This window comes from Poromitra crassiceps, assembly GCF_964638095.1.
Source record: "Poromitra crassiceps genome assembly, chromosome: 12".
In the NCBI taxonomy this organism is placed as follows: domain Eukaryota; kingdom Metazoa; phylum Chordata; class Actinopteri; order Beryciformes; family Melamphaidae; genus Poromitra; species Poromitra crassiceps.
The window spans coordinates 8,368,871-8,391,370 of NC_139632.1; the positions used below are offsets into that span (position 1 = coordinate 8,368,871).

A 22,500-nucleotide genomic window follows, 5' to 3' on the forward strand; every position below is an offset into this window, starting at 1 on the left:
AGTAAGGCACACACAACGATACAGAGAGGCAGGCAGTAAGGCACACAATGACACAGAGAGGCAGGCAGTAAGGCACACACAACGACACAGACAGGCGTAAGACACACACAACGACACAGAGAAGGATGATACAGGACTCACTCCCTCTTCTATATCATTGCAGGCAGTAAGGCACACACAACGACACAGAGAGGCAGGCAGTAAGGGACACACAACGACACAGAGAGGCAGGCAGTAAGGCACACACAACGACACAGACAGGCAGGCAGTAAGGCACACAATGACACAGACAGGCAGGCAGTAAGGCACACACAACGACACAGACAGGCAGGCAGTAAGGCACACACAACGACACAGACAGGCAGGCAGTAAGGGACACACAACGACACAGACAGGCAGGCAGTAAGACACACACAACGACACAGAGAGGCAGGCAGTAAGGGACACACAACGACACAGAGAGGCAGGCAGTAAGGCACACACAACGACACAGACAGGCAGGCAGTAAGGCACACACAACGACACAGACAGGCAGGCAGTAAGGCACACACAACGACACAGACAGGCAGGCAGTAAGGGACACACAACGACACAGACAGGCAGGCAGTAAGGGACACACAACGACACAGACAGGCAGGCAGTAAGGCACACACAACGACACAGACAGGCAGGCAGTAAGGCACACACAACGACACAGACAGGCAGGCAGTAAGGCACACACAACGACACAGACAGGCAGGCAGTAAGGCACACACAACGACACAGACAGGCAGGCAGTAAGGGACACACAACGACACAGACAGGCAGGCAGTAAGACACACACAACGACACAGAGAGGCAGGCAGTAAGGCACACACAACGACACAGACAGGCAGGCAGTAAGGCACACACAACGATACAGAGAGGCAGGCAGTAAGGCACACAATGACACAGAGAGGCAGGCAGTAAGGGACACACAATGACACAGAGAGGCAGGCAGTAAGGCACACACAACGACACAGACAGGCAGGCAGTAAGACACACACAACGACACAGAGAGGCAGGCAGTAAGGCACACACAATGACACAGACAGGCAGGCAGTAAGGCACACACAACGACACAGACAGGCAGGCAGTAAGGCACACACAATGACACAGACAGGCAGGCAGTAAGGGACACACAACGACACAGAGAGGCAGGCAGTAAGGGACACACAACGACACAGACAGGCAGGCAGTAAGGCACACACAACGACACAGGCAGGCAGGCAGTAAGGCACACACAACGACACAGACAGGCAGGCAGTAAGGCACACACAACGACACAGAGAGGCAGGCAGTAAGGCACACACAACGACACAGACATGCAGGCAGTAAGGCACACAACGACACAGAGAGGCAGGCAGTAAGGCACACACAACGACACAGACAGGCAGGCAGTAAGGGACACACAACGACACAGAGAGGCAGGCAGTAAGGGACACACAACGACACAGACAGGCAGGCAGTAAGGCACACAACGACACAGAGAGGCAGGCAGTAAGGCACACACAACGACACAGACAGGCAGGCAGTAAGGCACACAACGACACAGAGAGGCAGGCAGTAAGGCACACACAACGACACAGACAGGCAGGCAGTAAGGGACACACAACGACACAGACAGGCAGGCAGTAAGGGACACACAATGACACAGACAGGCAGGCAGGGAGACAGACAGACAGGGAGGATCACAGGCAGGCAGTGAGGCAGACAGACAGACAGGCAGGCAGGGAGACAGACAGACAGAGAGACAGACAGGCAGGCAGGCAGGCAGACAGACAGACAGAGAGACAGACAGACAGACAGACAGACAGACAGACAGGGAGGATCACAGGCAAGCAGTGAGGCAGACAGACAGACAGGCAGGCAGGGAGACAGACAGACAGAGAGACAGACAGACAGACAGACAGGGAGGATCACAGGCAGGCAGGGAGACAGACAGTCAGACAGGGAGGATCACAGGCAGGCAGTGAGACAGACAGACAGACAGACAGAGAGACAGAGAGACAGACAGACAGACAGACAGAGAGACAGGCAGGGAAGCAGACAGACAGACAGAAAGAAACAGACTGACAGAGAGATTCCCATAGCATCTGAATGTGATTCTTCCTCACCTCACGTCACACTGGTGCTTGGACCTCAGGGCAGAAATCTGATTGGTTGGCTCAGCCTCATCCATAAATAAGAGGTGTTGACTGGCTCTTATCTGGTGGAGAGGGAACAAGACATTCATATTCAATAACATCAGATCAGCCAAATAACCAGCAACACATGTGTTGTTGTCATGTAGTGTGTACGTGTGTGTGTGTGTGTGTGTGTGTGTGTGTGTGTGTGTGTGCATGCATGTACAGTATGTGTAGGTAGGATCTAAGGTAAAAAAAAAAAAGTGGCTCCAATAACGTGATAAAAGATGCGTTTTTCAGTGTGACTGTGTCATAACAGGTCTCTCTCAGGTTTCACACACGCTATAATAAACACACGCATGCATGCACTGTTAGTGTATACTGTGTCTGATCTGGCTTCTCTTCTGTTGCATTACAGCCAGACAGAGAGACCCTGGTCCATACGTGTTGCGTTGGCGTCCACATACCTGTGGCACTAATCTTACAAGCACAGAGAGAGCAACCACTATACAGGTATCTCTACATGTGTGTGTGTGTGTGCGTATGTATGTGAGATATGGCTTTCCATCATAACTCTCCCATCAGTGTGGAATGCTCTCAGCCATAAAACTGTCTGTGTGTCTTTTCCATCGTAACTCGATCTCTCTGTGCCATCATCTCTGAACTCTCTATCTCTCTCTGTCTGTTCTTTATCCTCCCATCATACAGCAACAAGCTGTCTGCTTTCTTAAAGTGATCATCTGCATTTTCATATCAATCAATGGATGTTTTATAGGGGTGTGCCGATTAATCGTTTTTTAGATGCATCGCGATGAGTCACGTGACGATTAAAATCGATTCACAATGTTCGATTATCGATTTGCAAAAGATTTTTTTTTTTTTTTTTTTTTTTTTTTTTTTTTTTTTTTTTTTTCAATTATTTCTTTTGCTTTATTTGCAAAAAATACGGTATTTCGCCCGGAAAGCAGTTCCTTAACTGTAAAACGAGACCAAAACCGAAGTACTGGAAACTGGAATCACTGAAGAAAGCATGTAGGGTGGCTGTAACATGTGATGCGTGGACTTCAGTCGCAACTGAAGATAATGGAGGTACATTTGTTTGTTTACTTTAATTAATGGATACTGACAAATATACCTTGCTTAAAAAAAATCCTGTTTGGTGAAAAAGATGCATCGAAAATCGTGATTAATCGTAATAATCGTAATAATCGTTTAATAATCGAATCGTAGCACCCTTAATCGTAATCGAATCGAATCGTGAGGTGCCTAAGGTGGCACACCCCTAATGTTTTACTACTCTGTGTGTGTGTGTGTGTGTGTGTGTGTGTGTGCGTGTGTGTGTGTTACTACTCTCTATCAACGATTCATATAATAACACAATAGAGGTTCAGCCTATATCCAGTTCGTGAAAGTGTTCGGGTTGTGCTAACAACCCAGGTTGTACGAATAAGAACGAGGTGGGTTGTAGCACAGCCCAAACGTTTCTGGTAGCTCTTTCCAGGGAAAAGTCCTCTGGCACACAGGAGATCATGCAGTTTTACATTTCCATCAGCAGCAACAGTGGTTTATTTGGAATAAACAGAAGAAGTACTAAGTAGTTACTGTAGCATGAGCAGCGAAAACCACAATGGACAAAAGAGCGCCACCTACAGAAACCCCCAAACTGCATCAACAGGAAATCCAAGGAAGAACACGTCAGTTTGATTGACAGGTGATCTCTGGGAAGCGCGGTGCAGAAACACCACAGCAATGAGCGCCGAGCACCAAAGATATCAGCCAATTAAAACTGATTAGGAACTTTAGGATGAACCCTTTAAAAGCAACACTATGCAAGATTAGTTTTGTTTTCAAAAGCTGTCTCATCAGCCTAATTCACAGGCAACAGAATCACTACACAGCAGCACTCTGGCCAGAGAAAGCTGGGCTCGTCAACGTCTCTTATCCTGATATCCAATTTAAAAAACAATCTGCTCAAATGACTTTGTTATATATAAACAAATATGAGGTTGAAAAATACCGACATTCTCCTTTAAGTTTTTGGAAGCCCTGGTATAAAGCTTCTTAAAGCTCAAGCCATTCATTTACACCCCAATATGCAAAGCTGCCCAGTGTAGCTTTAGATGAGAGCTATGAATCCAGAATTGGGAGTTATTTTGGGTCGGTTTCCAAACAACAATCTATTTTCAGAAACCTGATCCCAGGATAGCTTCAACTATCACTTGTGTACAGTACTACACACTATGCATTATTTCCTTCTCTCTCTCACTTTCTCTCTCTCTCTCTCTCTCTCTCTCTCACTTTCTCTCTCTCTCTCTCTCTCTCTCTCTCTCTCTCTCTCTCTGTCCAGGGCACCCATCACACCATCACAGGCCTGCTGTTCTCCTGTAAGTACCGTGTTGCCGTGGCAAAGGAGAAGGACCCGGGGTCAGAGGCTGTCGCCTGGGTTACGACCCCGGCTTGTTCCTCTGTCAGGGTCAGAGGAGGCAAAGCCCTGCCCTGCAATACTGAGGGTAAGGGTAATCAAACACACATGCACACTCACACACACACACACACACACACACACACACACACACACACACACACACACACACACACACACACACAGACACACACACACACACACACACACACACACACACACACACACACACACACACACACACACAATCACACACACACACACACACATCTGTGTTGTATTCCTTGGGATACATTTGGACCCCACAAGATAGGACAAACAATGATCACACACAGAGCCCGAAAATTAACAGTCAAGCGCCAATAGCGATTAGATTTTACGTTTGGCGAGTGACGCTCAGGGGTCTACCCGCCACGTGGCGAGTCCCTGGCTGGGAAGGGTACTTCGGGATAACACTGATTTTAACACGGGGATCAACTGACACCGGCACGCGCCGTGAGCACAAACAAACGCACCCAGCAGGCAGGCAGCACACAGACGTGAGCACAAACAAACGCACCCAGCAGGCAGGCAGCACACAGACGTGAGAGAGGCCGTCTTGTCAACATGAAACTTCATACACTTCTTTCCTCATTTTCAACCCAGTGTGAGTAGCTTTACACGTGTTCAACAAGTGAATTCAAGTCGTTTACTTTGTTTATAACGTTATGAAGTAGCAGCAGTCACAGATACACACGTTACACAGCTCTCATTGACAAGCTCAGCGGCAAGTCCGCTTAGCCCACCTGAATAAATTCACATTTTGTGGGAAATAATATCCGCACGTCGGACTGAGAGAAGTTGGATGAAAATCGACCATCGGGACAGATGAGGAGCTTTTGGTCACATGAGTTTATAAGCCTGGAAGAAAGTTGACTATGAGCCGCGGAGCTGAGAGTCCTTTCAACTCAATGTGAGAGTAGCCTACAACTACTACATGTTGGTTTGTTCCCCTGTTTGGCTGTAATGTGTTGCCTGCTGTGTGTCAGTCACAGCGCTGCTGTTGTCTGATATTCGAGCCACTACTCAGCGGGATCGCCACAGCTGAAAATTAATTTCCTTTTTTTTTAACACCCTCCCCGGACCGTAGAAGCTTCGATTATGATCGATTTTTATCTCCCAGAAGCGTCGACGCTCTAAATATGGTATTCGGGACATAACAGCCCTAGATGTATATGTGACAAAAATGTCATCTACCTGCCACTTGGCTGGTGAGTCAAAAAGTTAATTTCTGGGCCCTGATCACACACATATACACACTGATCACACACATATACACACTGATCACACACATATACACACTGATCACACACATATACACACTGATCACACACATATACACACTGATAACACACTTATACACACTGATCACACACATATACACACTGATCACACACATATACACACTGATCACACACGTATACACACTTATACACCATGTATAGTATTTTCAAACCTCCATTAGCCTGCTTTTCTAAACAGTTTTTATACACATGCTACACATTGCACTCAATACATTTTCATTATAATCAACACAGTAATGTTGAAAATCACATCCAACCTGCTGAGATGTTTTTTTACAATCACTCAGTCCCTGGTTTACACACATTCAGAGTGAAACCCTGCCATGCTATGTGCTGTATTGTGCTGTGTTGCCCTGTGTTGTTTGTGTCAGAGCGCCCCCTGTCAGGCAGGAAGGTGGTACTGCGTCCAGAGCGGCTGACTGCAGACTTCCACCAAGTCAACGGCACCCTGCTCGCTACGTTTGGCTGGAGGCTATCCCAGCATGCACTGGACCAGTCGTCTATCGAGGGGTTCCAATTCACCTGGACGCAGCTGGCCCCACAGCCAGAGGTTACCATGGCAATGGAGGGCCAAGAAGACACACTCATCTCCCAGACACAGATAGTTGCACCGGTGAGACAGAGAGATCATCTCTTTTATCATGTATTCTTTTTTTTTCTTCTTTTTTTTCTTTTTATTGACAGATTATTATACATACTTGCATTGTATACTTTGTAGATATGTACTGCCATAGATTTTTTTTATTTTTTTAGACAAATAAAAGAAAAGACAAAACCACAACAGCCGCAACAAAACAAACAAACAAAAACAAAAGACAAACAAACAGAACAGGGAGTCGACTTTTCATTATACATTCATCTTGGATCCAAAAAAATAAAATCTGGCCTAATGGGTGTTATATATTGAACCCAGCATTCCCATCTTGAGGTAAATTGTTCTACTTTATGATTGATGACAGCAGTTAGTCTTTCCATCTTATATATATCCATCATAATATTCATCCATTCTTTCACTTTAGGGCTTTCCTTTTTATCTTGTATTCTTAATGTAGCCAGCAGGGCAAATTCTACAATAACAGACTCAACACGTTGCAGCAGGAAGAACTTTTTTCTTTTTCTTTTTATATATATAATATGGGAGAGATGTAGCCTATACTGTATGTGCGTTTTTGAATATTTGTGAGGTACTTATACCATTGTTGATTTCCATTATTTCCAATATACATTAGGGGGTATACTCCTCTAAATTTCAATGCCAATATCATACTATTTATTGAACTTAATTTATATAAGACCAGCAATCACTTGTAAATTTAGTAGAAAATAAAGTTTTGCACATAAAATAATCAGCATTTGAAAAGTTCAACGTTCAAACCCCCAACTGAATGAGAAAGAAATAGATCTGGACCATCAGCCTCTGTAACATACAGTAAGGGCTTTGGGGCGTCCGGGCTACGTCCGGGCTGCTTCATCAAAAAATGTTATGCTTCCAAGTTGTACAATACAGTATTACACTGGTTATATACTTTTACTGTAACAACAAATACGACTAAATATACTTTTACCAGAGGAATTTGAATGGATAAAGTGTGTGCGTGTGCGTGTGAAGTTGTGAACTAACCCTGATTCTCCCCCTCCCCCCATAGTCTCAGCGGTGGGTAACAGTCTCTGGTCTCCATGCTGACAGCAGCTACCAGCTGCAGCTCCTAGTGCTGACAGCAGGGGGAAGCAACGGTGCCGCAGTCTCCAAGACCATCCACACTCCAGCTGTCAATACAACACTGTGATAGGTAGCATTGACACACACACACACACGCGCACGCACACACACACGCACGCAGACACACACACACACACACACACACACACACACACACACGCACACACGCACACACACACGGGCGGCTGTAGCTCAGGAGGTAGAGCGGGTCGTCACTAATCACTTTGGATGAAAGAGGTCGGTGGTTCGATTCCCGGCTCCTCCACTCTGCATGTCGAAGTGTCCTTGGGCAAGATACTGAACCCCAAATTGCTTCTGATGGTGTGCCAGCACCCTGCGTGGTAGCCTGCCACCATCGGTGTATGAATGGGTGAATGTACCTACTGATTGTAAAGCGCTTTGGATAAATGAAGGCCATTTACCATTTACCACACACACACACACACACACACACACACACACACACACACACACACACACACACCAGTGTTGTGCAATATGGTCCTGCCCCTTTTAGGGGGAAAACACAATGACTTCAATGTAAAATAGCACTACCAAAAAAAACATAGAAAAATAACATAATTAATTTTGTTTATTAATGACACAAAGACACCATGAGATGACAACTCGTCTGGCCATAGAATGGGCAAGATACACCGGAAATATTACTTTGACTCATCTAAAATCATGTGACTGGTCACATGTTACGGCAGTCTAGCCTGAGCCAAGTAGCCTACAACCATGCTGAGCTCCACTACAACAGCATTTAATGTAGGGAGGCTAAATTAGAAACAGGTGGATCACAGAAAGGTCATGATTTTAGATGGGTCAAAGCAATATTTCCCATGCATCTTGCACATTCTGTGGCCGGCCGAGTTGTAATGTCATGTCATGGTGTCTTTGTCTCATTAATAAACAAGATTCATTCTGTTATTTTTCTATGATTTTTTTGGTACTGCTATTTTACATTGAAGTCAATGGCGAGGGGCTTGTGTTTTCCCCCTAAAAGGGGGCGAGACCACGTGCCGCCTACAAAATGACGTATTGCCGGTCTATCGTATACCGATCATCTCTTGTCTTTCTCTTCCAGGCTCCGCCCCCACGGCTGTCATCCTCTGCTGCATCATCATCACCCACTTTACCAACATCTTCATAATTCTTATTCCTCTCCCTGTCTCCATAACCCCCCCCCCCACACACACACACACACACACACAGCAACAATTTCATCACAGTTCAATTGCAGAAAACACAATCAGGATGTGTGTAGAAAGTGTGACTTCTTCCATGGCTGAATCTGTACATGTTCAGTGTTTAGACAAATCATATCTTGTCATTCTGATCAACTGACATCTCTGGAGCCGACCGACTCCTGTCAAAAGTCTTGTTTTGTCTGTTGTTTCCATGCAAATAGAGAATATAGCACTGACTATGTATGTATGTACAGTGTGTGTGTGTGTGTGTGTGTGTGTGTGTGTGTGTGTGTGTGTGTGTATGTATGTATGTATGTACTGTATGTAGTGATGTGTGTATGTAGTGATGTATGTATGTAGTGATGTGTAGTGACCAACTAGACTAGACCAACTGTGCTCTCTGTATTTCACTGCATTATCCACTGGCCGTCTCCTAAACCAGTGGATATGACTTGGTGTGCTGAAGCCTTGAAGTGAGCTCAGATATAGCTATATAGATATAGCTCTGTGATTGTGTTCATATGTAAAGAAAATTTAACTCAAACCGGCAAGCCAAATTGCATTATGCTACCCCATTTCACTAGGCTGACATTTCCACAGTTAAGAACTTGTTGGCATGTAGTAGATTTCTTTATCTTATTAAGGTGTGCCATTGCGTTTAAAGATGAAGAACTAATGGTCTAAAACCAACCAGTGAATAACCCATTGATGAATATCATGTTAATATTTGTTTAATGTAACCCTAGTTTTGTTTCTGACTTTTATTTTTATTTTACTCTTGTTCATTTTGTATCTTTTTTGTTTTGTTTTACCTTGTTACTATTACTTTTTATTTATTGTTTTGTAATTAAAGAGTATTAGGATAAACTGTGTGTGTTGTGTCAGTGATCCTTCTGAATGAGTGTGTGGGAGAAAGCAGTGTTAAGATGCCTGCAGCCTTTTCTTGCTGGCAGGGCTGGCCATAGGCATATAAAACAAAGCAGCTGCTCAGGTCAGCTTGAAGTGAATGGTAATCATACATAAATGCAATATTGTGTTGTGCAGGCTGGCTAGCTAATACTAGTGTCCTCTAGAGAGAGAGTGGCGTCAGCGGAGGACCAAAATGCAAGACTCATTAGCCAATGAACAGCCAGGAAGGGCTGCTAAAATAAAGCTGATAATGTACAATTTGATTCAAGAAAAAAAAACTTTCAAAGTACAAACACAAACCTTACTTCCTGGAACTCTTGAGAGTAAATAACTGGTCCATTGGAGTGAATGGAGAGATGTCACAACTCTTCTTACATGGCTCTAGCTAATACTACTAGTTTAATCAAGTCCAGCTGCCTGTCAGAGCTGCACATTTATGGCCACTTTTAATGCAAGCACAGCCATGTTAGGGTTAATACTCCTGTCAGTGCCCCTGAGCAAGGCACTGGTAATTGAACTGGAGTTGGTCCCCGGGCGCTGCACTGCGGCTGCCCACTGCTCCTAGTTCTAGGAAGGTTGTAGTAGTAGAGGATGGGTCAAATGCAGAGGATGAGTTTCCCCATGGTTAAATCAAGAGTATTAAGGCTGATTTTCCAGGTGAATGATGATCTGAATTTATAACACACTCATCCTAGAAATTAACAGAAACAAAGCGAACAGAAACATCACCTGTGAAAGAGGGAATGAGCATGACTGCAAAGTGACTGAGTGGCAAGCTGGAGCTGTTGTAGAATTCCCAGGTTGGCGGGGGAAGGGTCCACAAACATAGTAGGCTACTTTAACTCAGAAATCATGTTAAATAAGACTAGGGTGACCAGATGTCCCACTTTGTGTGGGACTGGACAGCATTTCCATGCCTTTTCCCCATGTCCCACATTTTCTACGCTCTAGTTTTCAAAAGCCAAACCACAGAGAGAGACAGAGACAGACACATTTTTAACTCAAATAAATCTGCCTCCTTAAAATGTGAATATTTTCTGGCGTGTTTAGTCTTCTATGACAGACTATCTTTGGGTTGTGGACTGCTGGTCAGGATAAAAGAAGACATTTGAGGATGTCATCTTGGGCTTTGGGGGGGAAATTATCACCCTTTTTCACCATTTGGTGACATTTTATAGACGATTAATCGATTAGTTTAAAATAATCGACAGATTAATCGATAATGAAAATAATCGTCGCCAGCATTAGGTAATGTGTCCCACATTTTCCCACACAAACATATTCTTTGTCCCACATTTGGTTTGCTGGGATCTGGTCACCCTAAATAAGACAGAAGAATGATCTCAGTTGAATAGGCATGTTAACTAGCATTTCAGTACCTACTTTAATTAAGAAAATAAATGACCTTCAGTTTATGTTAATTTAAACCATTCTTGGGGGTAAAAGACTTCAGCTGCACTTTTGCAATCATGTTTCTATTTCTATGACCAGTAGATGGCAGTATTGGGCAGGACAGAAGCCAGAAACGAGAAACAAGAACAAATACAAACTCTTTTATTTAGGTATAAAATAAGAACTGTAAGCAATAGCATTAATAACAATAATAATAAGAAATGTGTAGAAGCAACAACAAAAAGGATCAAAACAAAAGAGGAACTGTGGAGAACACATTTTAGAACATTATCAGAACCATACTAAGAACTGACACACGAGAACACATTTGAGCATCAGGGTTATCAGGGAGTTACTTCCATCTTCTGTGTCAGGCTGAACCACCGGTTCCAGCGGTACCAGCTCTCCTGTGGCAGGTAAATCGGCCAGGCAGCAGGGAACAGGTCTGGCCTGGTCTCCTTTCCTTTCTTGTCTCCACGGTGTCCATGCCTCTTTTTGCTGTTACAAAAAACAACAAAAAATCCATAAATGCATTATTACCATCATCATTGGTGGTACATACAACACTACTCTGTTGGTTACATTAGGCATTTTCACACTGCATGCTCTTATCGCTGGGCTAAGAATAGGGCTATCTTAGACCTGGGCTAACTTAGCCCATTTTCACCACACACATATTAACCCAGGTTGACCTAAGCCCAGGGCTCTGAGATTCACACTGCAGTTCTACTAGCCCAGTGCTGCCAGATACATACAGCCAATGGCCCCGTCTCAAACTGGCAGCTTTCAGCCCCGGGTTTAGACAAAAAGTCTGGGTTAACCCAACCCTGCTCCAGAGCAGGGCCATGTCACTGGTCCACACTTTAACACTCAATAACTGTCAAATTAAATGAGACTTCAAAACCATTTACAGTTTTCTGATATACTACTGATGTTCCAATGATACAAAGCTGGTTGAAAATGGGCGGAGTGTTCCTTTAACATGCATTTTCTGCCATCAGATTGCAATCTGATGGCAGAAATGGGTGTCCTCTCAATCCGCATACAGTTGCTGTATCCAGATTGAGAGGACACATTGCATTTACACTTGTGTTCAATGTGTACATAATGCATCCCTGACCGCCTCCGGAGGTGGGTTTGGCCGATCAGATTGCAATCCTTCTTCGATGCATTTTGGGGCTGTTTAAACCTGTACTTTCAAGTGATAAAACACAATCTGACGGCAGAAACCACATGTTAACGCCAGGTGTAAATGGCCTCTAAGAGACTCACTTAACCCCGGCTAAGTGTAGTGTGAAAAGTCCAATTATGATCAAGAATCAAAAAGGAGTTTATAGGACACTGTTTATAGTGTAGAGGTCCTCACCTGGTTTCAGCAGGATCCTCCAACACTGCCGCCCTGCCTGGCCTGGCCTTCCTTGCCTTCCTTTTCTTTATAGGTGACCTCAGGAAGTTGGTGTCTGTGAACTTGTCTCCACACCTTAATTTACTGTTACAAAGAAAAGAAAAGAAAAAATCCATGAATACATCATCATTGGTGGTACACACAAAAGAAACAACACTATACTCTTTCACACTGCACTCTTAGCCTGCGTTAACTTAGCCGCTTTTCACACAGACATTAATTTGTTAACCCAGGTTGACCTAAGCCCAGGGCTATGCGATTCAGTTCTACTAGCCCAGGGTTAGTAGAGCCCAGGCCCATTGGAACCATTGCTGCCAGATACATACAGCCAATAGCCCCGTCTCAAACTGGCAACTTTTAGCCCCGGGTTTAGACAAAGTCTGGGTTAACCCTGAAAAGCCAGGGTGAACCTGCTCCAGGGTAGAGATGTACTTTTAGCCCCGGGTTTAGACAAAGTCTGGGTTAACCCTGAAAAGCCAGGGTGAACCTGCTCCAGAGTAGAGATGTACTTTTAGCCCCGGGTTTAGACAAAGTCTGGGTTAACCCTGAAAAGCCAGGGTGAACCTGCTCCAGAGTAGAGATGTAACGGTATGAAAATTTCACATCACGATTATCGTGACCAAAATTATCGCGGTTATCGTATTACCACGGTATTAGTAAAAAATTGCTGAAAATGTTCAAAAAGTACTGAGAGACTCACTGAAATCATTTTACGACGTTTTATATTGAAAACTCAGACCCAAAAAGGATTGATACACTCACTGAAATCATTTCTCAAATGCTGCACGTTTGCATCTGCGAGACTGTTGCCAACTTTGGTTGATGATGGACAGTATTTACCATGTTTTTCAATGCACTGTAATCACGGTACCATGGTTTTAATGATAATGAAAATTTGAAACGGTACGGTTATCGTAAGGAATTTTATCACGGTTATCATTAAAACCGGTTATCGTTACATCCCTACTCCAGAGCAGAGCCAGCTAGCCCCAGGCTGAAGTCGGGGTTAGCCCACTTTGGAATGTTCCAGGATTGTGCAAGTGTGAAAGCCTTCTTAGCCTGGGGCTAACAGCTCTCTTAACCGCCCGGGCTAAGAGACTCAACGCCGGCTAAGTGTCGTGTGAAAAGCCAAATTATGATGAATCATCAAAATGAATGTTAGGGTTTATAGTGTAGAGGTCCTCACTCTTTGATGTTTGGCTCCTTGTAATTGACTTGAGTACGGCTCCTTGTTGGCCTTCTGTTGCCTGGGGTTGTAATGGTGTTGGTCAGTGATACCAAGACTCTTCTTGCTACAACACACAAAAGAAAAGAACAAACAGCAATGGCTTTTAGAATTAAGCACTACAAACAGTCCCAACAAATAGACAAAATAACACACTAGTACACAAATATCAGATTTTCCCCCAAAGATCACTACATATCAAATATCTGCAAATAAAATCTAAAATGCATCCATATCAACACTCAACCATGTAGAAAGAGAAGCTAGTATATAGGACACCACACCTGGAGAGGTTTCAGCTGTGATTGCAGCAGCAGGCTCCTCCAACACTGGCGCCCTGCCAGAGGTCACCCTCTTGGCACTGGAGAACAGTTGAGTGTCGGCGGCGCTGACATCACATGGCGGCATCTCGTCCATAACCAGGTCGCTCATCTTCTGATGAACTGCATCACCACTTTCATCTCCTAACACTCTTCCTGCTACAAGACACAAAATAAAACAAACAGCAATGAGAAAATAACACTTACACAAATATCTGATTCCCCCCCCACCCAAATAACACTACATATCAAATATCTGCTAATAAACTCTAAAATGCATCCATATCAACACTCAACCATGTAGAAAGAAGCAATCTAGGACACCACACCTGGAGAGGTTTCGGCTGTGATTGAAGCAGCAGGCTCCTCCAACACTGCTGCCCTGCCAGAGGTCACCCTCTTGGGACTAGAGAGCAGTTCAGGGTCTGCGGTGGCGGCATCCCATGGTGGCAACTCATCCATTATTCCCAGGTCTTGCATGTTCTGATGAACTGCCTCACCACTTTCGTCGACTGTTGGACTACAGGGCAATGACGCATTAGATGTCGTCAAATTGTTTGCAATGTTGTCCTGAGGAGAACATACATTGTCCCGAGGCCTAAAGCCTTGTGTGCAATGACTATGTTTCTTTTTCTTGGCATTCGAACAGTCTCCAAACTCCTCCCTGTGTGTGGTGTTCCTTTCCTCTGGAATGTCTCCTTGCTCCTGCGTGGCCACCCAAGGACGCTTACAGGAGCTCGATGAGGCGCTACCTTTGGCCACCGAGATAAATGGCTTTCTGCTCCTTGTTCTGTGGTTTCCTCCATGTCGAAGAATCGGTATCTTGCTCTGAGATCTGTTGACACTGAGTGAAAGACCATGTCGAAGAATCGGTATCTTGCTCTGAGATATGTTGCCACCGAGTGAAAGACCATGTGGAGGAACTGGTATCACCCCTCTAACTTGTTCCAAGTTATTTTTGTCTTCCTTTGCTGCCTTCACAATTGTTAACTTTTCCATAGATGCGTTTCTCTTCATCTTCAGTTTGATAGAGCTATGGTCTTCATGGCCAGCAGAAGTGGTTTCCACTGTGACTACTTCCGTAGCATTGGTTAGAGTTATCTCCATGGTTGTGTCCAGAAACGTAGTCTTTTGTCCATCATCAGTCGCCATAACTGAGCTTCTTGGATGAGAAACAATGTCATCGGAAACAGACGGCTGTGGCTTTTCCGGTGTGTTGTCAACCGAGTTCATATCACGTAGGGAGTTCATATCAAATAGGGACGGAGAGCATCTCTTTGAGAACCTCTCTACTTCATCCCTGTGGCTGCTAGATTGGCAGGATGTTCCTATCGGGACAGCTTGCATATCCGGACCCAAAGGCCTTTCCATATCATTTGTGGCATCTGTGAAGAAAAGACATGAAAAATAGAACATATTTCAGTCAACTCTGCATCTGTACATTAAGGCATAAAATAATGTGAATGTAATTGATTATAACAATTCAAAACCTTATATTCTCATACCTTCAGAAGTATGACTGGACTTGCTGGGTCGGCTCTGGAGACCTACAATGTTTGTAGAATTGTCTTTTTGTTTAGCGGGACACATCTCATCCGTTGAAAGTTCTGGCTGAGGAGGTGACTGAACTGTAGGCCTACACACAGGAGTTGGAGGGGGGGGGGGGTAGAGAGAGAGTGTGAGGTTAGTTACTGTTACAACACTGATAATTTTATAGTGAAAACTAGCAACAGAGAGAGGCTTTAATGTGTGAACATGTCTCAACTGTGCTGTGCTACAGTGATGGCAGACGACACGCAGACAGCGGAACACATCCCATTTACTAATGTAGAGGGAATCAAAATAGCTTCAATTTCTATCCTTGCATAAAATATATAAATTCAAACACATTCAATGACCTATGTCTATTTTCAAAAACATTCAAGGCCTTGGGATAAAAAAAAAAATCTAATTCATAAACTTTCAAGGATTTCAAGGACCTGTGGGAACCCTGAGAGATGTTCACTCACCTTGCCATCTGCATATTGTCATCATTACGGTCGGCGGATTGTCTGTTGTAGTAATCAGACGGTTCATGTAGATCCTTTAGGAAATAATCACAAAGACTTTAGACTCTGGTTCCGTTGACTGCATTTTCAAACTCAAGAGAGACTTGACAGACAACTCAAACATGCCACAGAAAAAACGATATGTTGATACACATTGAGGCATACTCACAATATCAGATGAGAGAATTTGAACAATGCTGCCCAAGTCCTGCTGGTGCAGCTGAGCCTTGCTATGCAGGTCCTTCAGAATGAAGAGCTGTGAGAGAACAAAATGATGAATTACAACCAATTCAGCAAGAGCAGATCTCTTAATAAAGTTTGGACAAATCAACCAGACCAACCAGTTTCCTCTCCGCGCATCTCCTGCTGGCCAACTCTGAGCGCAGAGTATTTACTAGCATCTGCAGGTTGTCCATCTCCAGCTGCATTCTCATCTCCTTCTGGGTCTGCACGGCAACAGCCAAGTCCTTGTTTTTGGTCTTCAGAGGGACATTGAAGGAGGGGGTGCCTGGTGTAGACATGAAGAAAGACAGAATTATTTCACGTTTTGTCTTCTTGCAACCAAACAATGTGTGAAAAGCGTAAAGCTAATCTTTGTAGTACAAGAGTCTTAAGAATGCAAACCACAACCTCTGCTCGTAATAATGTGTAACTGAAATGGGACACTCACAGCGCATCTTTGTCTTGATCTTTAAGGCCGTAGCCAAAGTTTGCTTGGAGGCCTTTGCGGGCAACTTCTTCTTTTTCCCAGATAACAACATAGTCAGACGAACTGAAAGAAAGAAAACAGACATTACGTTAGGGCCTGTGTCGACCTAGCGTCTTTTCATCAGCTCCGGCGTCTTTTTTCAGCCGTTTCCAATGAGGAGCGAGCGTATGCGGGTGCACACGGACGTCTAGAGAAAGTGCGATGCGCCCAGTGTCTATTTTCACAGCACTCCGGCGTTTTTGTGCGCCGGCTCCCAGCAGTCCCAGCTGAAAATATTTTTACTTTTCAGAAAGACGCTGGTGTCGGGTGCTCCTTTTCTGGCAACTAATCATATTGAAATAAACCTCGTCTCAGATGTGAGAATGTATGCTGTGCTGAAGTTGAAGGATGAGGAAACCAAGGGGTTAACAAAATATAACATCTCTATTAACAGAAGGATATAAGGCACAACCAGCCTTGCACACAGGTATAGGATGCAGTCCGAGTTCTAAATCCCCCCCTTTTGAATGCCAGCAACATAGGCCGTATAGGCCAGTGGTTCTCAACTGGTGTAGCCTCAGGACCCACTATTTTCCTTGTCATGAAGTCGCGACCCAAATTTCAGATTTTTTTTTTAAACCACTCAAATTTATTGCACAAAAAATAGCGCATTAATTTAATACACAATGCCTTCATGCACTGTTATAAACCTCAAATGAACAAAAAAGTGCAACAGAAGTGCAACTAGGGCTAAAAACCAATTGAAATAAGGCAGACTTGAATTACAGGCCTATATGTTTTTAAATTTAAACAAGTCAAACTGGTCATGCTCAGAAAGTCTTATTTGAACTGTATGAAATATGAAATAAAAGGCAGATTTATCTTGAATTACATGCCTATATGTTTTTAAACAAGTTAATAATAATAATAATAATAATAAAACAAGTTAACCTGGTCATGCTAATCCAGTTTCAATAGTCTGAATTTAACTAATATGACATAAAAAGGAATCACAGGCAGGCTATATGCTTTTTAGTTAAACTGGTCATAACTTTTAATTAAACTGGGGCCATGCTAATCCAGTTTCAATCATCTGAATTGAACTAAAATTAAATATGAAATGAAAAGGCAGACTTCTCTTGAATTACAGGCAGAGCATTGCTTCAGCTTGTTAAACAAGTAAAACTGGTCAGGCTAATCCAGTTTCAATAATCTGAATTTAACTCAAATGAAATATGATTTTTTTTTTTATAGGCTACTCAAGTGTATGGGCTATTGCCAAAACCACAGCAAATTCACCCCTCTAGTTTAGGGCACTGCATTGCAACTCACACCCAAAATCTCACTCCACATGGGCACACTAAGATTGCACTGCAAACGTCATCCTCAGGAACAGTTAAATAACCCAGCTGCTTTCCGCCCCGCACTGTATCAAAATGTGTATCTTTAAAAAAAAGCACTCAACTGTCCACAAGTGCTAGACCCTCCCGCGGGGTCTGAGCTTTGGCGCTGGTCCGGCTTCAAAGTTTACTGTGGGGGGAAGCCAGTGAGGCAGGACAGCCTCTGCCACAGGCTGGAGAGCGGCGAAGGCACTCCTATGATTCCCAACTATATCTTCCACCGTGCCCTGCCTATAGCAGGAACCTGGCCCTGGTTTGCCACCCACCCAGATGCTGCCTTTTAAACTAACAGCGTGCGAACGGCACCTACCCGTCCACCCTCCACTAATGAGTGCAATGTAACGTGCACCACCTGGCTCCGCTCTCCCGAGACCAATGCGCCCGTTAGATTTCCCCGTTTCAATCCTACAGGTGTAACCACTTGCCTAATCAGCGCGGGTGCAATTCCCCCCTACACTATGGAGAAACTATCACAACAGAGACAGAAAGGCTCAATTGTGGAAGCAGATTGACTAGACACTTAATATTTCTGGTGAGTGTTGAGCTAAATCACGTATGTGTTGTTAGCTAATGTTAGCTGTCGGCTATCAAGCTAGCTACAGCACACTGAACTAATGTGAACTTAACGTTAGTTCAGCTAGCAAGCTAGCTAGCTGCGGTAGCTAGCTTGATAGCTGACAGCTAACATTAGCTAACAACACACATAGTGATTTAGCTCAACACTCACCATAAATATTAAGTGTCTAGCCAATCTTCTCCCACAATTGAGCCTTTCTGTCTCTGTTGCGATAGTGTCTCCATATGATTAGTTGCCAGAAGACGGTAAGACGTAGACGGAAAAATGAAATGGTAGAAGTAACCGAAAGTAACGTTAGCAGTAGCCCTGTCATCGGAACTATTTCGACTAGCATAGAGTATCAACGACGGGACTATGTTAACAGTAGCTAGGTAGCTGATATTGCCGTTGTTCTAATGTAACTGACGCTAATGTTATAAATGAACACTTACCTGTTGTTTACTGTAGGTAGCTCCGTTCAACGACAAAACAAACTGATGATGAGCCTTCTCGATCCTTCCTCTTCTTTCTCTCCTCTACAACTGATGAGGGTCGCGCCGAATTGTCCATTTAAACAACAAAGACCCGCCCTTTCCGCTTTTTCAAATTCCGGCCGTAACGGACAGCCAATCACTAACCTCCTTCTTCTTCTTTCTTCTTCTTTAAGGTTTATTAGCGGTTGGCAAACAACGAATTGGTGCATTACCGCCACCAACTGGTATGATCCACTAGTGTGGATCAGAATCTATTACTCTACTATTTAGTATCCCTGGGGAGGTAGCACTCAAATCTGATGAGGATGGTCACTGGATTGGTATGGTTATTAATTTTGAAGGGATGTTTGCTATTCTGATTAATATCTATGGGTATAATAATACTGCTCAGAACAAAATACTTTTAAGTACTCTGACAGAAGTGATTGCTGAATATAAGCAAATGTATGGCATAGGTCAAATAGATGTCCTTCTCCTTACAACAATCACCATCATAATACTGCATTGAAGGAATTCATGAATGTCAACTCTCTTATTGATATTTGGAGAGAGAAAAATCCACTTTTGAGATTTCTTTCCTGGGTAAAACCTAATGGCAGTTCAAGATCCAGAATGGATTTTTGGCTGGTGACCCCAGAAGTCACTAAGTGTGCGTCAAATGTCTCAATATCTGCTGCTCCCCTAACAGATCACTCTGTAATTGAAATTACACTGAAACCAGATAATGATCCCAAATACAGAAAAAAATATTGCAAATTCAATGCTGATTTATTAAATGTAGAAAGATATGTGGAGAAGGTAAAGGCTTTATTGATGGAAATTAAAAACGATACAGAAATTGATACTTATTGTAGGAAATGGGAATACTTCAAATATAAGGAGTCAGGAGTCTTTTATTAAATTTACTAAATTACATTTAGCAAAATCAGATGTCAACAGCTGAAGGAAAATGAATTTAAAATGGTTCTAGAAATAAATGAATGCTGCAGAAAAAAATAGTTATTAGATGAAGATAAAGCAAAGATTCTAAGTTTGCAAGCCAAATTAAATAACCTATTCATCCAAAGGGCACAAGGAGCTTATGTTAGATCTAGAGCAAAATGGATTGAACAAGGGGAAAAGAACACATCTTATTTCTTTGGACTAGAAAAAAGAAGACAAGAAAGAAACAAAATAAATGTTTTGATGATTAATGACAGAGAATGTTTTGAGCCAATGGTAATTTTTGAAGAAATCCATCGCTTCTACTCTAAATTATACTCTTCATCCTATTCCATGAAGAGCTCAATATCATTTCTTGAAGGTATCAAACAATTCATTCCTCAAATTTACTTTGCATTTAAAGAAATATGTGACTCTGAGATTAGTATGAAGGAACTGGATACAGCCATTAAACAAATGTCAGTAGGTAGAGCTCCTGGTCAAGATGGTTTGACCTCAAACTTTTACAATTTTTTCTGGGAAGATATTAAAGAAATGCAATTTAAGGCTCTTATAGAATGTATTGAAAATAATAATTTGATGTCAACAATGAAACAAGGTATTATAACGTTGTTACCTAAACCTGGCAAGGACAAAATATACATAGATAATCTGAGACCTATAACACTATTGAATGTGGATTACAAATTATCTACGCATATTATTGCCAATCGGTTGAAAATGGGCATGGAACAGTTAATTCGTGAAACTCAATCTGGATTTATTAAGGAAAGATCTATATATAATAACATTAGATTGGTTCTCGATTTACTAGATTATAATTTCTTGGTTGAAGATAATGGCTTTATTTTATTTTTAGATTTTTATAAAGCCTTTGATTCAGTTGAACATCCTTTTATATTAAAATCATTAGAATACTTTGGTTTTGGAACAAATTGTATTAAGATTATTGGTATGATGTATAATGACATCAATAGTTCAGTCTCTCTCCCTCAGGGAACAACTAGAAGATTTGAGGTTAAACGCGGGATCTGTCAAGGTTGTGGCAGCTCCCCTTTATTATTTATTTTAGTAGCAGAATTGTTGTCTATTTTCATTAAAAACAGCCCAGAAATTGAACCTTTAAATGTGCTAGGTATTCATTTGAGCGTAACTCAGTTGGCAGATGATACCACCATCTTCCTCAAGAGGTCAGAACAGATCCCTCTGGTAATCAAGAAGATAGATGTGTTCTCTAAAGCATCTGGACTACAGCTAAATTTAAAGAAATGTGAACTTCTTGCGATTCATGACCACCCATTAATAGATGTATTTGAGATTCCTGGTAAAAATGAAGTGAAATACTTAGGGGTGGTTATAATGAAAGATTGTAAAGCCAGAGAAGACCGAAATATTGTGACTACTATTAAGAAAAGTGAGTCTATTCTTAATTCATGGTTACAGAGGGATCTGTCAATTTTTGGACGTATCTTGATTACTAAAATTGAAACGCTATCTAGGTTTATATACCCAGCCTTTTCACTAGCCATTCCTGACAACTTAATCTAATCAAATCAATTAATCAAAAGATTTTCAATTTTATTTGGAGAAATAAACATCACTATCTTAGAAAAAGTGATACAATAAAACAGCTAGAAGAGGGAAGTCTAAATGTGATTGATTATGAAGCAATGAATGGAATGATAAAACTAAAGTGGTTACAACAATTTTTACAAGATATAGATGGTTTCTGGTTCAATATCCCGGCTAAAAATTTTGAAAAGTGTGGTGGAATAGAGTTTATGTTGAGTTGTGATTTCTGTATAACTAAATTGCCCATGAAGTTGTCCACATTTCATCAGCAGGTATTATTATATTGGAAATTGATTTATAAACATAATTTTACTCCACATAATTCACCGATCTGGAATAATCGTGTATTTAAAAGAAAATCTTTGTGTTACGGTGACTGGGTGGAGAAAGGTATATTTGGTCGATTTTGCATTTAATGGATTGAAATGGTAATCTTCTCGAGTATAATACGTTTATTGATAAATACAATGTGAATTGCACAAAAAGACAATACTCAGTGGTTATTAAGGCAATTCCACAAGCAATGGTGAATACGGTTAAAGGGATGTTGGTGTATAATGTTTTCGTTCCACAGCTACCTTCACTGTGTATTGACGGTATCAATTTTAAGGAGAAAAAATGCACAAACAAATTTCTAAGAAGTACTCTTACTTCTGTAATCTTCCATTTACCAATAAAAAGGAAAAATCTGTTAAAAGATTATCCTGAAGAGATAAGAATTAAAATT

The 22,500-nt window shown here is 42.5% G+C and overlaps 1 protein-coding gene across 1 annotated transcript in view; it reads left to right on the forward strand.

Moving 5' to 3' along the window:
• The window catches only part of anos1b (anosmin 1b), a gene marked incomplete at its 5' end in the record, with an annotated part of 70,842 nt that extends 61,279 nt beyond the window's left edge, over nucleotides 1–9,563 (forward strand). Inside the window, 5 exons of the mRNA XM_083648341.1 lie at nucleotides 2,563–2,657; nucleotides 4,492–4,654; nucleotides 6,281–6,522; nucleotides 7,556–7,699; nucleotides 8,720–9,563. Coding sequence (XP_083504467.1) covers nucleotides 2,563–2,657; nucleotides 4,492–4,654; nucleotides 6,281–6,522; nucleotides 7,556–7,696 — 641 coding nt within the window. The 3' untranslated portion in view covers nucleotides 7,697–7,699; nucleotides 8,720–9,563. The remainder of the gene's footprint in view (nucleotides 1–2,562; nucleotides 2,658–4,491; nucleotides 4,655–6,280; nucleotides 6,523–7,555; nucleotides 7,700–8,719) is intronic.
• Between the last annotated feature and the right edge of the window lie 12,937 nt (nucleotides 9,564–22,500).